This window comes from Taeniopygia guttata, chromosome 2 (genome assembly GCF_048771995.1).
Source record: "Taeniopygia guttata chromosome 2, bTaeGut7.mat, whole genome shotgun sequence".
In the NCBI taxonomy this organism is placed as follows: domain Eukaryota; kingdom Metazoa; phylum Chordata; class Aves; order Passeriformes; family Estrildidae; genus Taeniopygia; species Taeniopygia guttata.
The window spans coordinates 101,966,998-101,990,930 of NC_133026.1; the positions used below are offsets into that span (position 1 = coordinate 101,966,998).

The 23,933-nt window shown below is 36.8% G+C and overlaps 1 protein-coding gene across 2 annotated transcripts in view; it reads left to right on the top strand.

Moving 5' to 3' along the window:
* LAMA1 (laminin subunit alpha 1) overlaps positions 1-23,933 on the top strand; it is a 97,683-nt gene that overhangs the window by 46,565 nt on the left and 27,185 nt on the right. For both annotated transcript variants that reach the window (XM_072924520.1, XM_030266006.3), the window contains exons 16-36: positions 863-973; positions 1,693-1,820; positions 2,422-2,508; positions 2,758-2,969; positions 3,484-3,590; positions 4,520-4,700; positions 5,971-6,107; positions 8,722-8,958; positions 10,038-10,181; positions 10,518-10,697; positions 11,302-11,487; positions 11,604-11,731; positions 12,780-12,900; positions 13,097-13,234; positions 14,896-15,017; positions 15,880-15,966; positions 16,666-16,859; positions 17,825-17,967; positions 20,867-20,965; positions 21,941-22,052; positions 22,241-22,403. In XM_072924520.1, the coding sequence (XP_072780621.1) occupies positions 863-973; positions 1,693-1,820; positions 2,422-2,508; positions 2,758-2,969; positions 3,484-3,590; positions 4,520-4,700; positions 5,971-6,107; positions 8,722-8,958; positions 10,038-10,181; positions 10,518-10,697; positions 11,302-11,487; positions 11,604-11,731; positions 12,780-12,900; positions 13,097-13,234; positions 14,896-15,017; positions 15,880-15,966; positions 16,666-16,859; positions 17,825-17,967; positions 20,867-20,965; positions 21,941-22,052; positions 22,241-22,403 (3,017 nt within the window). The remainder of the gene's footprint in view (positions 1-862; positions 974-1,692; positions 1,821-2,421; positions 2,509-2,757; positions 2,970-3,483; positions 3,591-4,519; positions 4,701-5,970; positions 6,108-8,721; positions 8,959-10,037; positions 10,182-10,517; positions 10,698-11,301; positions 11,488-11,603; positions 11,732-12,779; positions 12,901-13,096; positions 13,235-14,895; positions 15,018-15,879; positions 15,967-16,665; positions 16,860-17,824; positions 17,968-20,866; positions 20,966-21,940; positions 22,053-22,240; positions 22,404-23,933) is intronic.

Consider the following 23,933-nt stretch of genomic DNA (forward strand, 5'->3'; position numbering starts at 1 on the left):
CAAAGGATCTAGGTTTAAAGGCAGGCTGCCTTTAATTAAACTACCATTAAAGTATGTTTTCTGTGGTGAATTGCTGCCTACTATACTTTATGCAATCCTGAAGGTATTTTCTTTCAGATACTCTAAATGGGATTTTAAACTTATTTATTGAATTTTTTTTTATGGCACTAAAATATGATGATGTGCTTCAGAATATCAGTGTTTAAGAGGGAGCAGCTATTAAAACTATGTGAAGATATTTTGAGCTTCCCTTACTCATTAATAGCACTTTTTCTGGAGCTGGATCACGTTCAGTTTATTCCTATTGTGTGCCATTAAGTTTATGGAGGCAATGAGGAATCTTAGCAGGGAGGAATGCCAGCTTTTGGAAGAGCCCACAGGGGTGAAATGCATTGTGCAAGGTGGTGTCTTGTGTATCTGTAAATAGAAGATTTAGAGAGGCACAGTCCTACTGCAGAATAGCAGACATTATTTTGACAAATAATTTAAGTATGAAAATATTGAAATTGTGCTATAGCATTGTTAATGATTCCACAGAGGTGTAGAATATCTGTTCTATTGTCCCATAATAAGGAATTTCACATATTAAACCACAGAAAAGTTAACTTTCATGCCTCCAGGGAACAAAGGGATGAATCAAAGTTTTATGGAGTTAATTCTTATCCCCTTTATCCAGTGCAAGTAAAAACCAACCACTTGAAAAGAGCTACAGTGACATCAATAGGGTTGAAAGAGCATTCATTTACCACAGTGTGAATGGGTTGGATGGTGGGTGGTCGGAAGTGCACTCTTTGAAAAAGTTTTGAAGTGTATTTGCAACACACATAATGCTACTGCTATTTTTCCCTTCATTTCTTTTCAGTCCTGTCTCCCTGGGTACTACCGTGTGGATGGAATACTCTTTGGAGGTATTTGTCAACCCTGCAAGTGCAATGGGCATGCAACTGAGTGTGACATTCACGGTGTTTGCTTTGTAAGTCATCCTTCAAAGTGTTCTGCGTTTCTAGCATCTATTTAGTGTGCATAATTTCAAACTATGGGTACCAAGTGTTTATTTTTGTTGGTTTTCACTGTTTAGTTCAGAGTATGTTTCAAGACTCCATTATTGTGTTTTCCAATAAACAATTTGTTTCAGTTTATTATTTCAAGTGGGGAATAGTCAGAACTAATATAAAAATGCCATCATATACTGGCTGATAAAAATCTTGATTTTGTTTTCTGCAGGTTCCCGAAAGGAACAAATTGAAGCAGTGAATATCTGTTTTCAGATATATGTGCATCTTCCATGACTAACACCAGTGGAAATTGCACATTACCTTGTGAAGAAAAAATTTAGCTCTCAGATCTCTTCTGAAAATTTAAGGTTACTGGAATAAAATGGCTAAACACCAGTGAAAACTATATATGTTTATTACTGCAAATGTGTGCAATATGTGAAATACATTTAAGTATGTGTATAAATAATGTACCTGGCTTCATAAAATATATTCTAAAATGTAGGAAAAAACCATCAGGATTGTCATAACTCAGAAAAAAAATCCAACACTTATTTTCAGGGTTCTAGGAAGTTCTTCATGGCTTGAAGAATGGCTTCCTTGGATGTCATACTGCATGCAGACTGCTGTAGGAATCCCTCAGGGGCCAAAAAACTTTGAAGAGAAAATACAAAAAGATTTTTTCCATGTCTCACAGGCTTGTCAACATAACACAACAGGACCTTTCTGTGATCAGTGCTTGCCTGGCTTCTATGGAAATCCATCCCAAGGAACATCTGAGGACTGCCAGCCCTGTGCATGTCCTCTGAGTTCTGCTGCAAACAAGTAAGCTTCTTATGCAAGACTGTCTTTTGCATCTTCAGCAAAAATAGAAAGTGAGAAAAATAAAAATGTCATGACATCTGAAGGTGATAGAAAAGGAATTTTTTTTCTTCATCTTTGCTTATATCTCATAGAAACATTATTTTTTGAGGCAGACAAATATATAGACTCGGCTAAAACGGGATGAGTGAACTGGTATGATTTTGCACAGTGGATGAAAGTAATAATTCAACCTGTCCTTGAACTTTGCACAAAAACCATGGTTATCGTCGTTGTTTTTTAAGAAAACAGTAGAAGGACAGAAGCATTGTATCTAGTATCTAAAAAAAGGAACTCAGTACAGTAATTGCACTGCTTTCCTTGAATGAAAGCCAAATATTTAGGAAGTTCTAAAATCTTGCTTTTCAGGTGAAAAAAACCAAGATTTTTTGAAAATTATACATTTATTTTGACACATTCTAATGTTAAAAGCATTGTTAAACTAGGAAAAATTGCAATTGTGTGTTCATATAGCAACATATGCAAGGAAGGGCGGATACTGAATGTTTGCAGAAGTCTTGTGATTCTGTGCATTGATGCCAACTGCCGTAACTATTCTTAATAGTTTCAGTCCCACTTGCCAGCTGAGTGAAGAAGGTGGGATTGTCTGTGACAAATGTCTTCCAGGCTACACTGGTTCTCAATGTGAAAGGTATGTACACTAATTTTGGGTGAAACATCTATATCATTGCCATCACTAAGTGGTGATCATCTTATCTTCCTTGTATTGTTCATAGCACATGTACAGAGCATTCCTAATAACATTTTCCATATTATTTTGTCTTTCACTGTAATACAGAGACACTTTAGTTTCAAATTTAAAAGGAAAAACTCCCTTCAGTGAGGGGAGTATATGACATGACCACATGCCAGCTGATAAGGTTTTTAAACTCTAATGCAGGTGTGCTAATGGTTACTATGGGAATCCTCTTATGCCTGGACAGTCGTGTGCTCCTTGTGAATGCAATGGCAATGTAAACCCTCAAGAAGAGGGCCACTGTGATCCCTCCACAGGACAGTGCCTGAAATGTCTGGGGAACACAGCAGGTCACCACTGTGAAAAGTGTGCTGATGGGTATTATGGGGATGCAGTGATTGACAAGAACTGTCGTGGTAAGTTGTTATTTTTATTACTCTCAACATTTAAAGAACACAAAAATATAGTGTTCACGTGCAAGATGGATGGGGACGTGTGCATCTTTGCTGAAAGGGTTTAACCTTCAAGTTGTGAGTTGGCAAGTGCAGGTTGAAAACTCTGGGGCTGGGTCAGGCTGAGGGAGGGGAATGTATTTTGTTAGGGTTTTATACTTGGTATCCCTGGAACTTATTGATTTGCTTAACACTGTCCCTCCAGTGACATGCTGGACACATTTCCTACTTCTGAATGTCACATATAGGGCTGGAAGGAAAAAACTTTTCAAATACAGCTATTCAGAGGTGTTTTGTTGTGGGTTTTTTTTTAAGTTTTATTCCAAATGCACAGGCATTTCTGTGGTATATTAGCATCTGAGGGATATAAACAGATGAAACACATCCTATACCAGATTTTGAATTCTGTATAATAATGGATGTCTATAGATACACATAAATATTTTTTTAATTTGATTTCTTTTTGTCTGAACACAAGCCTGTGCCTGCCATGTGAATGGTTCCCTTTCAAGTACTTGTCAACATGAGACAGGTGTCTGCTCCTGCAAATCAAATGTAATTGGAGAAAAGTGTGATAAATGCTTGGTAAGCAGATATATTGCCTGTTGCTAATTTATATGTTTTCTTGTCTTTCTCCTTATCTGTAGATTTTGATTTGAGCAGACACAGAGAATAGCAGCAAATAGGTTTGGGGGAGAGGGGCCTGTGGAGTGGAGACCAAAGTTCATCTGCAGAGGTTTTTGTGGCTGAAAATTGCTGTGCATGTGCTCATTTCAGATGTGAAGCTATGTAATTGACTCAGCACCCTCCTGCATAGGGCTGTTCAGGCTAGTGCTGTGCGGTCAAAAACCAAACCAAACACTGTTAACAAACCTGAAGGGATCTCAGAGCTGTGCTTCTGTGAAATGAGAACTGAGTAGGGAGTATCTGAAGAAATGTGTTTGGTGATAATACATACATCATGGTTAAACAGTAGCTGAAAGGCAGGCCTGCTATAACAACAAGCAGATATTCACTGATATAAACCAGCAGTTTCCAGTGTATGCTAAGCATAGAACTACATCAGAGACCAGAGCAGGAGATCTGTGCACAGTTACTGCCTTTTGTGCCGGCCCAGCTGAATGAATGTGCATGTACACCGGGTCACTGACCTGCCCTGTTCTAGGCTTTCATTCATAGTCACAGGTGTTTGATCAGCACAGCCCAGCCTCACCTCATGCAAGTCTTTAAATTAGAATAACATCAGACTTCAAAACATAGTGTCTTGCTTGGGAGATTAGAGGACCATGAGAGCATTTCAGGGTTGAGTTTTTCACCCAAGTGCATATTGGTTTATAGCTGGCAACAGTGAAGACATAATGCCAGGGAGTCTTTCCACAGCAGTCATGCAGTGCTGGCCAAGATTCATGCAGGTCAGACATCATGGGGAGTAAACAAGAGAAAACAAGAGTGTATATTGTAGTGTTTTCAAAATTTACGGAACAGCACAAATCTATTTATTTCTTTTCCAACAGAACGGGTATTATGGGCTGCTAACTGGGCTTGGCTGTGTTCCCTGCAACTGCAGTCAGTTTGGCTCGGTGTCTGAGGACTGCAATCATCAGGGGCAGTGTCACTGTGTGCCAGGAGTGGCTGGAGAGAAGTGTGATCGTTGTGCTCATGGCTTTTACGCGTTCCGGGATGGTGGCTGCACACGTAAGCTCTAATCCATGATCCTTCCAGAGTTGGTCTGGAATTTCTTTCAGCACTATATTGTATGTTGACCTCTGGCAAAGGTCAGTTGTTTTGATGACAATACAGAAGAATCTGTAGGAAGGTCTACTAATGCTTTGATTAAGCTAGGGAACAAAATGTTTCTTTGCTTACTGTGTGGCTCCTTGTAAAAGGTGGTGACTATGAAATAACTCATAAAGTGTGCGTGAGAGAAATATTACATCCTCAATGGCTCCTTTGTCTCTTTATTACAGAACCCTTCAGTCCTTCAAAGAGAATGAAACCTTTTTTTTTTCTGCAGTTGGGAAAGTGAAGATCTACTCCTAAAGATTTTTACTTTATTTTTTTTTTATTTAACTCTTAAATATGTGTTTCATACTTTGATAAAAAGTCATTGAGTCTGTTTTCCCATCATCACCTGTCTGTGTGCAATTTTTAGTCATGATAAGGAAGAAATTGTTCGTCTAAAAGGAGAATATGCCATCAAAACCTAATTTTTCATGTTATTAAGATGCCCTTTTCAATACAGTATAGCTAAAGGAATGCCTGCCTTTTCTCCAGCCAGATAAAGCCACTTTTCTCATGTCTCAAACAGTACATTAAAATGAAATATGCAAGGAGATTGTGATAAGATTGTTTTGAAATGAATATACTTTGTCTATACTAAGAATCAAAGATCCCTTGGGTACCTTTAACCATTTCATTATTGGAAATTACTTAAATGTTACCAAAAATATTAAGAAGATCACTTCTTTGAAATTCTGCTTTTTAACTGAAATACTATTTTGTTTCTTAAATAGCCAAGTGCATCCTGCAATAGTTAGTTATTATAAAAATAATTATCTCTCCCTATTATTCAATAAGCAGTTCTTGAGATTATTCCTTTCACCTGCTTGAGAACATTAACTTATCTCCTGATGAGTTTTATGTTGTCTATAACAGAAAAGTTTTCCTACAAATGTACTCTACTCCAGAAGTTTTATTTGGTCTTGTTGATCCCCCTGTGGAAGTGCAGCACTACTTTTTGAAACACCAAATAGGCTAAGTCAATAAGCAATAATGGGCTTCCATTAAAAAGATGAAATGTCACTGTGGTCATGGTTTGTTTCTCAGTGATTAGGGATGACAAGAAGTTTCTAGTGGAACAGACAAATATACTGCATAAGAAAAAAAAGATAATTGGTGGTCTTGGAGTTTATTCTCTGTAGTAAAATGTGGATAATGTTACCATTTGGTTCTGTTTCTCTTGCAGCCTGTGACTGTGCCCATACTCAGAACAACTGTAATGCTGATTCTGGCCAGTGCATTTGTCCCCCTCACACTCAGGGACAAAAGTGTGAACTCTGTGAAGAAAATTACTGGGGACTCTCTCCTAAACTTGGTTGCAAGGTATGGTAAGTTGGGTGAAAAGCCATGGCTCTTAAAAGCAGTTTGCCTTATGGAAATGTCAGAATTGGACTCTTTTTTTGAGAACCAAGATCTTTATTCTGTCTCAGTGTTAAGTACCATGCTCACATTAAAACAAAAAACAGCAAAACAACAGATGGCACAATGTTTATTGAGGAACCTTCTAAGAGAGCTTTCTTCGAAAATACTATCAGAGTGCTTATTCTGGATAGGTGCATAGTTCACATTGAAATTGTGAGATGTGTATTCTAACATTTAGGTGTTTAAATAATGGTACTAAACCAGAATTATAGCAGCAAGGGGCAACTGGGAACTTATTTTCTGTGCAAATCAATAAGTAATAATGTTACAGATTTAAGAACATTGGAAGTGTCTTGAAAGTTACTGAAGGCATTTTTCCTGAAAATTTATAATTTAAATGGTATAATGTAGTTAATGTTTAATGGGTGGAATAATGATAGCTCCCATTATCTCAGCTTAATACCTATGATTTAGGAATAAAATGCAAAGTCAGTGCAAATCTAAGGAATAGCAACCATTTATGCCTTTAGGTTCATGCAGTAAATTCCTGTCAGATATGGCATTGGTCCAAACTATTTTATAAATGTTGAGATTTTAAAAAGCCTCAGTCACATGAATGTAATGGGTAACTTCAGTGGAGAAACCACAAATATAATCAACTTGACAAGGGCTGTCATTACATGCAGTGAGTAGTTAAGTGTCAGCCAAATTTGTATCCTTTTTCTCTCTTTAATTTTTTAGAGTAAGGGTGATAAAGTATTCCTAATAAGTCTTCGGAGTTAACCATCTTAGTGATTTATAGTAACATAGTTGGCAACTGGTCTTTAAACCACAGTGTTGTTAGCTGTCAGCTTACTGTCATTCTTACCTAACGTACTGCAAATACAATGTGCTGGTCTCTGCATTTCCTTTCAGGTGTTCATTTCATAGGGCGATTCCACAGCACCTTCCCATGATCAGGTGCAGTTAAATGCAGTCATATGCAGTTGCTCACTTTTTCTAGGTTATTTATCATTTATTTTTGTTGCAGCTTCGTGGTAATGAATGTGAAGTACTCTAAAGTATTTTAGATCCCTTCTTGATGCAACAGACAGTAAAGTGATCTCCAAATAATAGTCCCAACAGGGGGATATTCCCAATGCTGAATAGTCAGGTGTGGTAGTTTAAGATCAGGAGCAATGTCTTTTGGCAAAACCAGGAGAGACTCTTTGCATTCTGTTTGCATGCATGAAATGGGGGAGATGCTGAGAAGCCCAGACTGTCTGGTTTTGCAGCACAAGTGGTTACTTTACCTGGCACTGTTTCTAGAGGTTTTCTTGATGTTTAGTATCCATTTCTGGGTGCAGTAGTATAGCAGACCTGTAGTCTTTTTAAGATTACAATCCTTTTCATGTGTGCTGGCATAACAGTGCATTGTATCTTAGAATCTTTGTTTATCTTTATTACAAGTAGCTAGAGATTGAATGCATGTAAATTATTACTATTTTGGAGTTTGATGTTCAGAGCTGTGGGCCTTTACTGATACCTGAGAGCCACAGTTGTCAACCTGTGTGACCATAAAGTGTATAAAACTGGGCATTACAGTACCCAGTGCTAGAGTAAAAAATGCTTAATACAAAGAGTGCTGTGGGTAACCAGCAAAATTTTGAAGCATGCTAAAGGATAGACAGTAATTCTTCTAGAACTTGTGGCTCTTGACATACAGGCCTTGGCAAGGTAAAGGCTTTTTCATCTCAAAGAGAGCTGATGAGGAAAATAACTCAGGGCAAATGCTCACAGTAGATGATGATAGATGTAATGTACTTTTTTCCTGTTCAGTTAGAAATAACCACAGACCAGACTTGGGCTTGTGAAGTAACCACAGATAAGAAATTAAGAGTGAAGGCTAATCCAGACTGCTTCAAAAAAGAATGACAAATAAAGTACACCCACTTTGCATGTTTGTAATAACAGATTCATATTACTAATTGCATAATGAAGGATGCACTGCCAGGAAGCAGTTTTCCTTTGGTACTGAGCTGCATTGCATGCTGAGCTTCCCACTTTTGGGATGCAGTGAGATTTTTGGTTCCTCATCAAATAGTAAAAGTAGCTTAAGCAAGATGCAAAAGCTATTAATGCTTCTTGAAATGTTAAAGAGAATGTTAATTTTAAGATTTTCCTTTCTGTTATATTTATAAAATGATATACAGATTTCTTCCATTCAGCATTTATGTAGCATTATTTAATTTACTTTCTTTATTCAATTACTAGTACTGTAAATTAAGTATTTTGTATATATTTTTGTTTTCTGGAAGAGATTCCTTCAACTCCTTTGGTTCCTAACCCATATTTGGGAACCAACAATGCTTCTAACTTTTTGCCATCCACTGTTTACTGGAAATGCAGTTCTTTGCTAAAAAAACAAATCAAACGACCTCATTTTTGTGTGGAATTTCTTCAGTTTTATTATTGTACAGTATTTGTTGACAAACATTGCGTTTTAAGGGTCATTTTTAAATTTACTGTATTGTTTCTGTTGTAAATTTTTTTTTAAAGATCTGCTATTTATGAACCTTTCTTCTCTTCCGCTAAGGCTTGCAACTGTAGCGGTGCTGGTTCAGCCAATCTCCAGTGCAATGTGTTGACAGGTCAATGTCAGTGCAAAATTGAATTTGGAGGACGAGACTGTTCCAGGTGTGCCTTGGGCTACAGGGACTACCCGGACTGTGTAGCCTGTGACTGTGATTTGAGTGGAACCAAGGCAGAGACGTGTAACGACACTGAAGGAATTTGTGGTTGTGAAGAAGAAACTGGTGTCTGTACCTGCAAGGTACCGAGTTATTCAGCTCCTTCTGGGGCAGAAAGCATTAGTGCTTTCTAGACATTGAGTGCATTAAAGTCAAGGAAGATACAAGGCTGAAAGGACTTCAAAAGGCAATCTACATCATTTATGAGTACACCTAGATGATTCTAAAGGATTTTCTGTGATCTTGCTATTAGCCAGGAAAAACTGAAAACCAGTGAAGCTTTCCTGTTCGTACACATTTGGTTTTCTTAGGTTTAAGAACAACACATTAGTTCAGCTGATACATCCTGCTTTTTTTGAAAATTCAAATTATAATGATAGGAAGAAACAATAAATACTAAATGGAGACTCTCAGTGTTTTTTGAAACACATTTATGTTGCAATTTCGAATTAATTTCCTATGCTGCAAGCAAAGACAGTGCTTAGGAATAACTCAGATATATTGCTAATAGTGAAGTCTGATATTCTTGTATATAGGAAAGGAAACATTAAAAACACGGATAGTATGGATTTCTCTGACAAGATGGGAATAATTTCTTGAAAAACTGACTGATAGAAAACTTACTTCAAGACAACAAATTTATGCCTTCATAGGTGTCTGTCCAATCTCTGGTTAAAGGTACCAGTGGGCATTGACTGTAGTTTTGGGTGTTTCTTGAGGTTCAGCTTACCAATTGGGAATTGAGTGGAAAAATAGACACTAGGGAATAGGTTCCTTGATTCTTACTCATACTGAGCAGTTTATTTGGCTTTTAGAGCTCATTTTCCAGATGCAGGTTTAGGAGGAAATTCTGTCTTGATTTGAAATACATAGCTGCAAATTTTTGATAGACAGTCAAATATATGAGCTTAACTTAAATGTTCTGTGGTTGTTTGTGGGGAGTTTTGTGTGTGTATGTTTTTGGTTTTTTTTTAAGGAAGAAAGCAAAACAGCATTGGAAAATAATGGAAAAAGTAATGTACTGCACTGTTGTCTACAGTAATTGATATTCTGCTATGTAGTTTATGTAGCAACTAGTTTTTCTTCAGAAAATAATCATCTTTCATTTAGGTAGTGTAGTATTATGAGTGTAATATTGCTTTTTTTTTTTAATATCGTCCAGGAAAATGTTTTTGGCCTACAATGCAGTGAGTGTAAACCTGGAACTTTTGGTCTGTCTGCTAACAATGCGCTGGGATGTTCTCCATGCTTCTGTTTTGGAGTGTCTGCATCATGTTCAGAACTAGAAGACTATGTGAGAATTCCTGTAAGTAAAGCAATATAATCACACAGAGACAATTTGCTGTTATCCTCATGTTAGGTGCCACACTGGGGTGCACATTTAATGGATCAGGCTGAGTGTCCTGAGTGGCTTATGGGGCCAGTGGCAGAGTTCAGAACAGAAAAGAAAGCAAATGGTAAATGGTCATACTGGAGCCTTGCATTTTACTCTTCACTTCTTAAAAAACGTAAATATCAAACATATTTTCCAGTTTTTTGGATTGGGCATTTATTACTCTAAGAATGGACTATTGACTGTTTCAAAGCAGCTAATATTAGCAGGTTTTTTTGTTGAATGAATCTTTTGCTCTTTGTGTTGCAGATAACACTAACTCCAGATCAGGCTATTCTGCATGTAGTAGCTCAAAGTAACCTGACTGGAACAGTGGAAGGAGTATTTTCACAATTTCCAGATGTTTTATTGGATGCTGCCATAGTTAGAAAATATTTAAATACAGAAACATTTTACTGGAAGTTGCCAGAGCAGTTTCAGGGAGACCAGGTAAGAACATTAAATAATTGGAATGCTTTGTAGATAACCTTGTTGTCCGATAGACACTCCTTTATTCTAGAATAGTAACTTTATCTTCATAACATATTTCTGTGTTAGTTCTATTCTTGTAGGTCATAATATTGTAACTATTTAGTGATAGAATTTACATATAGCAAGCACAAACAATATATTTACATTACCCTTTCCTAGCAAGATTTTTCTTGACTCTGTAAATTGGTAATACCCATGTATAATTACTTCACAGTTTCTGTTCAAAGGAAACAATTATATATTTGGTTTCATTTTAGAAACCTAAAAGAATTTTCAATGTTGATGCTAGAATCAGTGTATCGGTATATTAGATCATGGAATCTCTATTGCATAGGAATTTAATGAAAATTGAGTGTACACCTTGAGAGGGTCTAGGTAAAGAAACTAAGACTGCTTTTTAGAATTATGTGTATTTAACCTTGGTGGAAAAGCCACTGAGTTGTTTTATTGCAAATTCTTCAATAGACTGGTAGTTTTCTGATCTACAGATGATTTTAAGATATTTTCAACTAGTAGCTCGAACCTTAGAATAAATAATAGTAATAATTTTTAATCCAAACAGCTCATGGCCTATGGAGGGAAGCTGAGATATACTGTTGCCTTTTATGCTTTGGATGGCTTTGGAACCTCAAATTTTGAGCCACAGATTCTAATGAAAGGAGGTCAGACCAGCAAGTTAGTCATCTATGTAGACATCCCTTCTCCAGAAAATGGAGTAAGAACTGACGAGGAAGTAGAAATGAAGGAGGTAAGCCAAAACACAGGCAGGAACATAGCGTTACCTTGAAGTAAACATGAATTTTCCTGGTTTTAATAATAAATAAATTTAAAAGTAATAATAATAAATGTGTTATGTTTCACTAGGATTCTTGGAAGTATTTTAACTCTGTGTCTGATGAGCCTGTCTTACGTTCTGACTTCATGTCTGTGCTCAGCAATATTGAATACATTCTTATCAAGGCAGCTTATGGCCAAGCATTACAGCAAAGCAGGTAAAGCAACCTCTGATTGCAATTCTTTATTGTAATCCATTTCCTGTAATTTAATTTACAAATAGCCCTAACTGAGTTATACAGTAAAGACTTATCTCAGAGAAATTTGCAATTTCCTATTTATGACATTTGCTCTTCGTCTGACAAGAAAACATTTATAACTTTTAATTGCAGCAGAATCCCTCTTGTATTTTTTTTTTGTGAAGCACTAAGTGAGTCTGCTGCTTACTTTGATATCAAAACACACAAAGGAGCACAGGCTGGTGCAGTGTTCTGCAGGACTGATGATATAATTAAATATTTTATATTTTCTAAAATACTCCTTTCCCATCTAATTTTTATGGATATTGATTTATTTCTTTTTTCAGTTGAAGCACATGGTCCCCTGAGTTCTTGGGTTTGTATCAATCTAGGTGTCTCCTGTAGCTTGAAACACTCTGGGCAGTGGTAATAACATCATCTTACCTCAGAACAGTAGCATTTTATTACTATTTTGTCCAGAAATGTTACTAATGAGAGGGAAGGGATGGGTTATCATCATTCCATCTGTCAACCTGGAAACAAGCAAGACAAGCAAAGGCATCCAGTGAAAACCCAATGTCTGTACGTCTTTACAGCTCTGAAGAAGGCTGATTTCCCCCTCCAGATTTTGTGCTATTTTTGATTCATATACCCTCAATTATCTTTTTGTTAACTCTATCCAAAACTGTGGCATGAGGCAAATGTAGTTGTCTGATATTTCTGAGAAGAATTAAATACTCTTGCATTGTGGGTTTGGGAAGTTTTCCATATTCTTGCATGGTGGGTTTGGGAAGTCTTCCAGACTGAGAGGGATCAACATTTATTACTTTTAATAATTGCTGATGTGTGTGGTTGGGATTCTTAAATCCCATAAATAAGTAAAAAATGTTCAGGTTTTGAGATGTTTGCATGGGAAATTATGGAAAATTATGTATTGTAGCCCTGACCTTGAAGCATGAAAATGTTTTTGGATCTTGTTTTCATGCTTCTTTAGATGTTCACACTCTCTTCTGCATATATCTTGTAGAATTGCAAATATCTCAATGGAAACTGCAGTCAAGTTTGAAGAAATGCATCTAGGCAGACCTGTAGCCCATCTTGTAGAGCAATGTAGGTGTCCTGCTGGTTACACTGGATTGTCCTGCCAGGTACTGAACCCTTGAATCCTTCTTGTGTGTCTAACTGTGTGAAATTAAAAAAAAAAAAAAAAAAAAAAACACAAAAACTTTTATGGCTTTAAAAATTGTTGTTGCTATTGATAGCTGCGATAATTTCTTTAAAATTTTACTTTTTAATTTATTTTTAAATGTTTAAATAAAATTTTTACTATCCCCTTACAACTAGAGCTGTGCTCCAGGATACTACAGGGGAAGGCATACAGAACCCAGTGTAAGAGAGCCTCACACTTTGATAGCACCTTGTGTGCCGTGCCAGTGCAACAACCACAGTGAAACTTGTGATCCTGACACTGGGAAGTGCTTGGTATGTACATCTTATACATTCTTCTATTGATTTCAGCAGAGTGAAATGGCAGTAACCTGTCCAAGGAGTTTTTAGGAGAAGCATATGGCTGTACTACTTGGATAAAATGTGATTTTTTTCCCCCTACAGCTGTGAAAAATGGCAAATCTGAATAGCTTCCCTTATGGTCCATTCAGTAAAATTAGCAAGATTTTGGGGTGCTAACATACTCAAAATCATTATTTATTTTAGTTTTAATTTTACTTTTAATGTTATTTCTATATCAGTTGAATTTGTCTGTTTTTCTGTGAGACATTTTGGGCTTCTGGACAAGGTCTGCTTAGGCACCCAAAAAAAAAATGAAATAAAGAATGCAGTAAGCCATACTGCACCACAGACTTAAAGGTAAATTCTTTCTCAAGAAGAGAATCCTCTGGGCAGCTTTAAATGAGGCTTTTTATTTTAATGCCCAGAGACTACAGTATTGTAGGAGTATGCTTCAGCTAAGTTGATTTGCTCACTTTGCTCATTTTATCCCATTTTATTCCTATCTCTTGTGGTCTGACGGGCTATGGACAGCAAATTTTCAGCTACACCAAATAAGGCATATTAAGTACATTCGCTGGCATTGCTCAGTATTTTGTTCTATTTTTTTCCCAGTTTCTTTATTTTTCCAGTGGTGACTGGGTTAGTTCAAAGTCAATGTCTGCTGAATTAATTCTTGAAGTTAATTTTTAAGTGAGTTTCCTTGATCCTTCAGGCTTTTCTAAGCCATTCTTTTGCTTTCAGGTTTGTACAAAAGTATGTAGCTCATGAATAAGAACTAAGCCTTTTACAAGGCTAAGATGCATAGGTCTTTCACAGAGGTGAATGTTCATCATTCTTCCTCTTAGTACTTGTTGAGGGTTAGGAAGTCATCTCTGTCTTGGGATTACTACTTGGACATTTCCAACTGAGTGGTGTAGGCAAGAGAGTTGGTTTTCACCTGACTTCTGCTCCCATAAAATAGGAGGTTGCATTGCTACTGTTTACTTCATCAACCAGCCTAAAATACACACTAGCAGGTATATGAAATACAGAATAAGAAAAAAAAAAGCTTAAAAGAAAAAAAGGAGGGTAAAGCAGAAAAATATTTTTGTTTACTTGAGGGACTGGTCAGTTAAAATGTGTTTATAATGCAAATTTAGTGTTTTAATATTAACAGCACTGGTTATTGATCAGTACTCTTGACAAATAAAATGTAGTGTCTGTTAATCCTAACTGTGGACAGTCTCTCAGCATTTGCTGAAATACTGAAGCAGAAAAGCCAGGTATTCTGATTCATATTTCCTTTTTGTTTGTTTGTTTCTTTTGTTTGGATTTTTTGTTTTGGGGTTTTTTTAGTATCTTTTGTTTTGTACTGTGATGTCATGACCTGAAATGGTTAATAGTAGCAAAAATACATAGGCTTTACATAAATTTAAAAAAGAAATCAGGTCAGCCTGCCTGAAGGGGCATTCACATAAGAGAAAATGCTCTGGCATTCTGTTTGCATAAAAAGTTTTTTCACTCAGAGAATGCTGATCAGGTGGTAGTGACATGTAGAGATCATTATTGGAAACACTATGCATGTATTGATGAAGTAGATAAAGTTACTCCTGTTGTTTGCTGTTGTTTTAAATGATCTGAATTTTGTGTCTCAGAACTGCAGAGATAATACGGTTGGTGATTACTGCAGTGCTTGTGCCCCAGGCTACTATGGGAAAGTAACTGGATCTGCCAGTGACTGCTCTCCTTGTGCCTGTCCTAGGGCCAACCCTGTCAGGTAACCAGAACTTACTAAATCCACTGTACATTTTACCATTCCCATTTCTTGTGTTTGTCCAATCTCCTATTCCTTCTGTTCCTCCTACACTATGACAGTAGGGGTTGGTTATTGTTATGTGTCCTTAATTTTTAGACATTTGAATTCTGCCTATTTTTATTTAGTAAATGGAGCTTGCATTTTGAGCTCTACTAGTAACTCTATTAAATTTTCAAATAAAAAGATTAGGTGATAGATGAGTCATTTTTTTTCTCTAAGGCTGAAACAGACACATAGACTGTTTTATAGATAGTTGACTAAGTTGCTGTGACAAATCTTTCTTCATTCAGAGAAAAATACTTTGTATTTACAAAGATTCAGGCCATCCCCACTCAATGCAAGAACTTTTCATGAGATCAGTCCAAGGGGAAGAACAAATACTCTTTTGTTTGAAATTTATACACATGCTTGTTTGGTAGAGGAACAGTTAACTTTGTATTTTGAAGAACAAAATGGTGTACAGACTGGGATTTTTCACAAGCTTAAGCATACTTGTTGTTTGCTTTTGTATAATTGAGTCAGAAAGTCAGTCTAGCAAGTCTCAGTTAAATAATTGCATTAGCCATCTCATACAGCATCAGTTTTACATTGCCTTACCTTTTTAAAGGAAGGTCATAATGTGCTCTAGCATGTTCTTCAGTAAGGGAGCTGCATTGGGAAAGCAAACTTAACTTACTTAAAGTACAACTTCTAGAGAAATGAAATCAGATTAAACAGATTAAACTGTTTCTTACAGTACTTAACCAGTGGCTGAAGGTGTTACTGTCTTTTTCTATGGTCTTTTATTCATATGATAGCAGGTATTTGTTTATTCTTCCCCTAGTTTTAGTCCTACTTGTGTCCTGAAAGGTGTTCAGGATTACCACTGTGATGCTTGTTTCCCAGGATATGAAGGACAGTACTGTGAGAGGTGAGTTACACATGATGTTCCAATTTATTCCCAACTCCCCAAAGCAGTTTGGTTAATATGAGCCATATGTGTACTCAGATTATTCAGTGTTCATAAATAAGTCTATAAATGAGTGCTCAAGGACTTGAAGTGATTTGCTAGTTACTGTTGAACTATTAATAAAGACCCCAAGCTATCAGTAAATGTAACATCTGATGTCATGATGTTCATCCCGTGATAACTGAGCGCGACCAGAGGAGGGCAATGAGGCTGGTGAGGGGCTTGGAACACAAGCCCTACAAGGAACGTTTGAGGGAGTTTGGGTTGTTTAGCCTGAGAAGAGGAGGCTTAGATGTGACCTTATTGCTCTCTACAGCTTCCTGAAGGGAGGTTGTAGACAGGGGGGGGTCGATCTCTTCCACCGGGCAGCAAGTGGCAGAACAAGAGGATACAGTCTCAAGCTACATCAGGGAAGGTTTAGGTTGAATATTAGGAAAAAAATTTTCACTGAAAGAATAATAAAATACTGGAATTGTCTTCCTAGGAAGGTGGTGGAATCACCACCTCTGGATATGTTTAAAAAGAGACTGGACTTGGCACTTGGTGCTATAGTCTAGTTGTGGTTTTAGGGCATAGGTTGGACTTGATGATCTTGGAGGTCTCTTCAAACCTCATTATTCTGTGATTCTGTGATGTACAGTGTGCTGTTCCTCCCTGTAGGTGCTCCCCTGGCTACTATGGCAACCCTCATCTTGCTGGCGGCAGCTGCCGTCTGTGCCAGTGCGATCCGGGCGGTTCCGTTCACGGGGATTGCGACGGTGCCACTGGGCAGTGCCTCTGCAAGCCGGGGGTGACGGGACAGCTCTGCCAGGAGTGTGAGCCCAGGCATCTTCTGCTGCAAGATCAGTGTGTGTGTAGGTGCTTTTTAAATTGGCTACTTTCCCAAGGGGCTGTGCTCTGCTCCAGGGGTATATATGTGCGCATGGGTATTCCCTGGATGGGTTTATGGTGTCAGGCCCTGTTCTTTCCGTGAAGGAAAGAAACCATAACAGCTCCTTATTTCTGTAAAACAGAGAGGTCTGGAAAAGGCATTCTCTGGAGGTCTCATCCAACATCAACCATTCTGAACACAGAGGAAGCTACATTAGAGATTGTAACATTAGCCAAGTGGTTAATCCTTCAACTAGCTTATTTAGTGTTACAAGCAAGTTTAAGGAAAGATAATTTTAAGACTTTTGCTGACTGTATAATATTTATTGCAAAATCTTGAATTCCTATATCACTGACTCTTTGGATTTGAGGCTGCTGTAATAATACTTTTGGAATTATGCCAGGTTTATAGGCGTTCTCCACCAAAAATAAGTTATATTTCCCCAGTAATTACTCTTGAAATTCTTTATGAGAATGTAAGTAGCAGAAAGGCATATCTAGTACAGCAATCTGCTTCTATAATAAATCAGGATTTAGAACTCTGGTTTTATTTTGTATAAATAAAAAAAAACCTGAGAAATAAATGAAATTACAAGACTTTAGGCTTAAATTTCCTGTCTGCCATACCTGGTTGACTGAGTGGCTTCAACATGGATTTATTGCAAAATAGCTAAATAGGCTCAATAAGCTTATAATACAGCAAGCAACTCAATAGTTAGCAGGACCAATAGGGCTCTAATATGTGCTAATCTAAGGAGAATGTGTTTGGAATAAGTTCACTCTTGGGCAAGAAGAGAAAGGCAAGACTACAAATCTGTACATTGAGGTTATATACTTTATCACTCTTAACTCTAAAGATGAAGGCACATACTGTCTAAATCAAAAGTGCAGTTTTTTTGGTCTTCATTTTAATAATAATACTGCTTCTTTTTTTTTTTTTTTTATTTAGCTTGTGATGACAATTGCACAGGAGTCTTGTTAAACAGTTTGGACGATCTCAACGAGGCTATTCTTTCAGTGAACCTCACTGGTATTGACCGTGTGCCCTATGGGATATTGACAGGGTTGGAGAATGCAACACAATATCTGAAGGTAAATGAGCACATAGACAGCAGAAATATTCAGTCACACTTTTAAAGCAAGGTTTACAGACACCCACATGTGCTGGTAATTTGACAGAAGGCCTTCTGAAGTTCATAGCTTGAATACGCATAAATGATACTGGATTAAGACCATTATGTTTGCTGTGGAACTATACCTTAAGTTATTTGGCTGCCCGTATAAGTTTATTTTCATCTGTTGCACTGGCATTTAAATAAATTTATTAATATATTTTTCAATCACCAAATGGATTTCTGAATGTGCTGTATGTATGTGCTTCACCTAGATTATGTCCATTCTTAAGTCTGGCTAGCAAGGGGATTAACTTTCAGTGGTGAAATAGAAACAGCAGGACAGGTCTTCTGCCTTTTTGGTCCCTTGGCTAAAGAGCTGCCATGGCATAGATGTAGTGTTTCCCCCTAGAGTTCCCTGGGTCCTTCCCTGGAGTGGTAAGCTGCTTTTCCATTAGCAAGGGTGCTTGGTGTGCAGAAGTTTGCTTTCTTTTTGACTATGTGGTAGTCCAAGTGCTTTACGCTATCCTGCATCTCACGGCACTAAAGTCAGGCGGAATGTTTCAGTGTTGGACACTTTCAGACTGCTTGGGGCTAACTTCCCTTCAGCTCCTCCCGCCCTTCAACAAAGTATGAAATACCACCTTTTGTGATTGTAGAAGGTCATTTATTGTTACTGAGAAATAGGTTCATGTGGCCTCTGCACAAAACCAGAGATAAACAGGAACTTCCCTGCTTCACGACTACTAGAAATAAGCACATTTATTGGTAAGAGTCTTCTCAGCAATAGTCAAACGGACAACCTCTGAGTCAGAAACAAAGCCATCTTCTTTGTATTTCACCGAATTACAAGAAAAACAAAATAATATGAGTCTTTTCATGCTGCCAAATTCAGCAAATTAAAATTTTGAATTATAATTTCTTCGATTTAAGATATAAGGCAGAATGAATTCCAATCAGTGTTCTTCAAAATGTTAGTATTTACAATAAGTGATGGCAAACTCGATTAAATTACATGTTTATGCTTCAGCAGAAGTACTCTTATCCTTTAATTTTAGTTGCTAACCTTTTAGTTTGAAAGCTTCGGTTATGCTTCCCTTCCTTTATGTCCTAAGGCATAAATGTATTGAACTACTGTAATACTTCATTTGCTTTCTATAATTAATTTGTATTTGTTTACTCCTGCACCATCATCTTTTACTTGGAAACATTGTTCATATGCAGTTCTTACTGAGCACTTTATTGCAAAGAAAAGTCAAATGTTATTTAAAAATAAGGGCATTTTAAGTTTCTGCCTTTTTCTTAGGTAAGTTTAACTTTCTTAACTATAGTAAGTTTATAGTAAGTTCACCGTAACTATTTAAGTAAGCTTCTACTTACTTATTTCTTAAGTTTTAGGATATACATTTTTTCTATATTAAAATTAAATCAAAGCCAGATGCCACTTTCTTGGAAGTGGGGTGCTTAAAATGATGCAAAACTTCTTGTGACTCACGTAATTTAATTTTTGTTGGGCCATGGTGTTTTTTAAACAACTTAATAGTGGGGGTGAGTTGATAGTCTTATAATTGTTCTCTGTTTGGAAGCAGGTATTCCCCTTTTTTCTGGACATTTAAAGATTACCTTGCCTTTTGCCTTGTAGCAAAGAAACTGTGGCTGGAGGCCAGAAATTCCCCAAGGTTATTTCTGTGAATTACACATCTTCCCTGAAGGGCTGTCCCTTCACTTGCTGCCTCTGCCTCATGCTGGTAGCTCAGGAACTGAGTACTTCCTCTTTTTCTGTACCTTTCAGTGGGTCATTTGGTAATGACAATGTTATCAAATCAGATTATCCACTCCTCATTGCTTCTGCACCTCCAGTCCATTGGAAGACTTCAGTAGTTCTGTTTTTCTAGTTAAAGCCCCCTGCTTTGTTCCTCCTGATTATACCTAAACTGGGTTGCTGTCCTGTCCTGCTTTTTTGAACTCAGCTTTTAAAGAAATCTGCTGGGCTTTAAGGCTCAAGAGCTTTAGCTTTCTCTTTCACTTATTTTTCATGCTGAGGAAAAGACTTTAAAATTAATATTTGAAACAAGGCTGTTGGATACTCTTGTGTACTTTTTAAAAATTTGGATTTTACTTTTGTGTGTGTTAATACACACACACACATATATATATATATATATATATATATATAATTTATTATGGTATTTATGATGATTGGTTCTGAAACATCTGAAATCTAAAAATAATCTTTCCTAGATTTGCTCTCTCTGTAAGAGATGCCCTAAGTTTCTTTGCATCTTTAGAGAAGTGGTATTCTCTTGCAGGTCTTGACTGTATCAAATATGATAGACTTGGTTACAATGACCTATTTATTGCTGTATGGAGTGGGTTTGAGGTGACCTTGGAGGCAAAGACAGCCTATTATTCTTTCTCATTGACAAAGGGATCCACAGGACTGCTGATCTCCAGGGTCATCCTCACAGATGACCCTGTGAATCACATTTCACAGGACCAGCCACTGAAATGATAGCAGCTATGGTACTGGATGAAATACTTAATTTGAAGGGCCTTGGAACTCCTCAAAGTAGTTTATTTGGGCAGTTCAGACTGTGGTGAAATTGAGAATCAGGAATGCAGAACTGCTGTTTCCTTCCTTTTTACTCAATTAAAAACACAACGTGGCTGGATTCTTGCTTATTTAAAGAAATGGTAAACTGTGTTGCATGAACTGTACGTATGTAATTAATTTACATCTTCTTGTGTGCTTTGAAAATCAGTCCTTTCAAACATATAAATAATCTAAATAGTGTGCATAGTTATTTTCTTCCCAACTTTTCTGGATCCACAGCAAAGTCTTCAAATTACAATGAGCTGTCACTTCTCATTTCTTACAGAGGTCTGTAGTTCCTAGAGAAGACCCAACTTACTTGTTAGATACAGCAAAAGAAAATCTTCTGAATTTATCAGGAGGAATTGATTACTTGCATGAAGAGGTAGGTGCTGGCTTCTTTATTCTTAGCCTATCTGGAGAAATCATTTGAGTTTTCATAGCATAATAGCAGAATGGCTAGAGATTTGTTCAGAGATTACTTAAAATCTACAGAGTTCAGTGAAAGAATTCAGTCCATGCTGTAGTCTTCCTGAAAAGGGGGGTTAATTGCTTTGTGGAAATCTGCGAATGAAAGTGGTTTATGATATTGTACAGGAGATTTACATGGTTTCTGTTAAAGTTAACTTTTTTAGTACTGTGTTCCTTTACTGTCCTAAAACTGGAGAGAGTGAGTTACTTTCTTCTCATTGCTTTTCCTATGTGGAGCTAATTAAAAGTCACGTCATAGCTGAATGTTCACCAAAAAGTCCTTGATACCTGTAGTATTGTGTTTAAAATGTTCTCAGGAGAAAAAATTCTGTTAAAGTCCTACAGGAAAAATAGACAACATCTGTATTCTTTATCCAGTCTTAACAGGAGAATAATTGTAGGTAGGAAAAATTGACCACAGTACTTCAGTCATTAGATTTCATTTGCTGACCAAATGTTCTTATAATTTTCTGGCCATGTATAGAGAATCTAACCAGGTGCTTCCACTGAGTGTTGTTATTGTATTGCATTAATACTGATGTATCCAGAACAGTGATTTTCTTAACAAACATTAGTTGTGCCTCAAAAAAATATATAATATTTACTTCATTAAAGAAATAGCTTTGCTAATTATGAGCTTACTGATTATGGAAATAATTGATAAGTCTGATCTGAGAGTCTGGAACTTTAAACACCATTAAGGCATCTGCAAGGATGGAAGCATCATAGATTTGTAAAGCAGTTAGATTTACTTTACCAAAAAGCATTGTTTCTTTAAACTAAAAAATTCTCAATATTAAGAAAATAAGCATAAAAACCATAGACAAGGGTCAGGAATTAATCAGTGTTTTAGGAGAACCGTCAAATATCATCTCTGATTTTATTCTAGACAACTAGATTTTTGAAAAAAGCTCAGCAACTTGATACAATGACTCAGAAAACCAGGAATAAAAGTCAAGAACTGACTGGCTTTATTGACACAGTACATTCAACCATCAAAGGTATCCTGCTTTTAAGATATTTCTTTACAAAATTTTGTAAGGGTATGTCCTTTGCTGCTCTTAAAGTCCTATTTACATGGAAAATATCACAGGGAAATGCATACAGTTTGCACAGGGGATTCAAATATGTTGGGTTTTTTTTGGTTTTTTTTTAATGGTATGACTAAATGGTTTACTCTCCTACTCAGTACTTGCTGAAGTTGCTTTGTCACTAAATGAAACACTGGGCCTGGATCTGCCACTGTCAGATGCTACATCTCAGAGCCTGCAGGATGATATTTCTGCCCTTTTGGATGCATTGCGCAAGAAGGATTTTGTTCAACAGCACCATAATGCTACCACAGTCCTAAAGTAAGCCTGTTCCGCCAAAAACTTTATTTCACATATGTCTCTGCCATGCAGCGCTGCTTTTTTGAAGAGGTATCTGGAAAAACATTTTGTCATAATAAGTGGCAGTGTGATAGTGAGCCCAGATGTGGGCTATGTGAACTTTGTTTTGGAGTTACATGATTTGGTGATACTTGGTCATCCCAAGTGATACTTTATCAATAATGAAGTCTTTTAGAAGTCTGTAAAATCAATAGTAAAGCCTGTTAACTTGGATGTGATACAAAATTCCCTTGCAGTAAGTGAAAAGACTCACTGATTTCAGATTCTTTCAGATCTGACCCTAATACACATCTCTGTGTTGGTTTTGGCTGAAAACTGTCTCAGTCAATTGCAAGCCCAGGACTTGTCAGGCCTGCTGAAGGACATGACAGTTGATTGCCACTGGAACATGTAACACAATGATCTGCAAATAAAACCAAGCCATTTTTTTTAAAGCACTCTCAGCTATTGCTTAGCATTATATTCTGTTGTCTTGATTTGTCCCCAGTTGAAGGCTATTTTGAAATAGCTTTTATATTCATTATAAGTGCTTATTGCCAGACTTGGCAAGATAAAACAATTACTGTTCCAAAAGTCAGCAATTTTCTTGTTCTACTTTCAGAAATACTAACCAATGCCGTATCACACCAAAACCTGTAGGAACGCCAACACTGGCTTCAAGGACAAGGATTTCTACCAAAGTAGAATATTTCTGAAAATTTGAACTTTTTTTATAAAGTGTTTTGGATTAAGTAGGATAGAGTGTTCATGTTGATACTATGTCTCATTTTGTTCAGCAGACTCTTGTGCTGAATATAGAACTGTATAGAAACTATATAGACATGAAAATGGACCAGAAATGTACCATTTATTCTCATTAGGAACTTCAAATATGTCTCCAAATGTGTTGTTCTATAGTAACAGAATGTTCTGACTTTCAACATCAACAACTTTTGAGCTGTTATAGAAGGTGTTTGCAAATTAACTTTTTTAATTATAGTCTCTGTGGAAATTTCTGAAGGCTCTCTGATAAGGGCCCTTTGACAGATCGAAGAAGAGAGCTAATAAATTCTATAAGGTTGTTTGCTCTGCAGAATTTCTTAAGCAATGCAGCTGTAAATTCAAAAATTATTTAAATAAGCAGCTTGCTAGTCTGTATTTTAGGGAGTAGATGTTGCCACATGACTCACAGTGGACTGAGTTTGTGATAATGTACTTTAGGCAACATTTGTTACAACATTTGTTACTTTCATTTGCCATGAAAGACAAAGGCCCCAGATGATTTGGAATATGATGTTTTGCCTCTATGGTGAAGCCATAATTGACTTGTAAAATATTTTAGATCTTGTAAATTTTTTAAGGCTGTGGCTTCTGATTGAAGGAACTCTGAATTTTTAGTTTTAGTATATACCTGCAAATGCACATCTGCTGTTCAGTAAGAAAGGTGGAATGCATTTTGTTGTATATGACTGTGAAATCAACTAGGTTTCTTCCACAATTGCTAAAGATCTA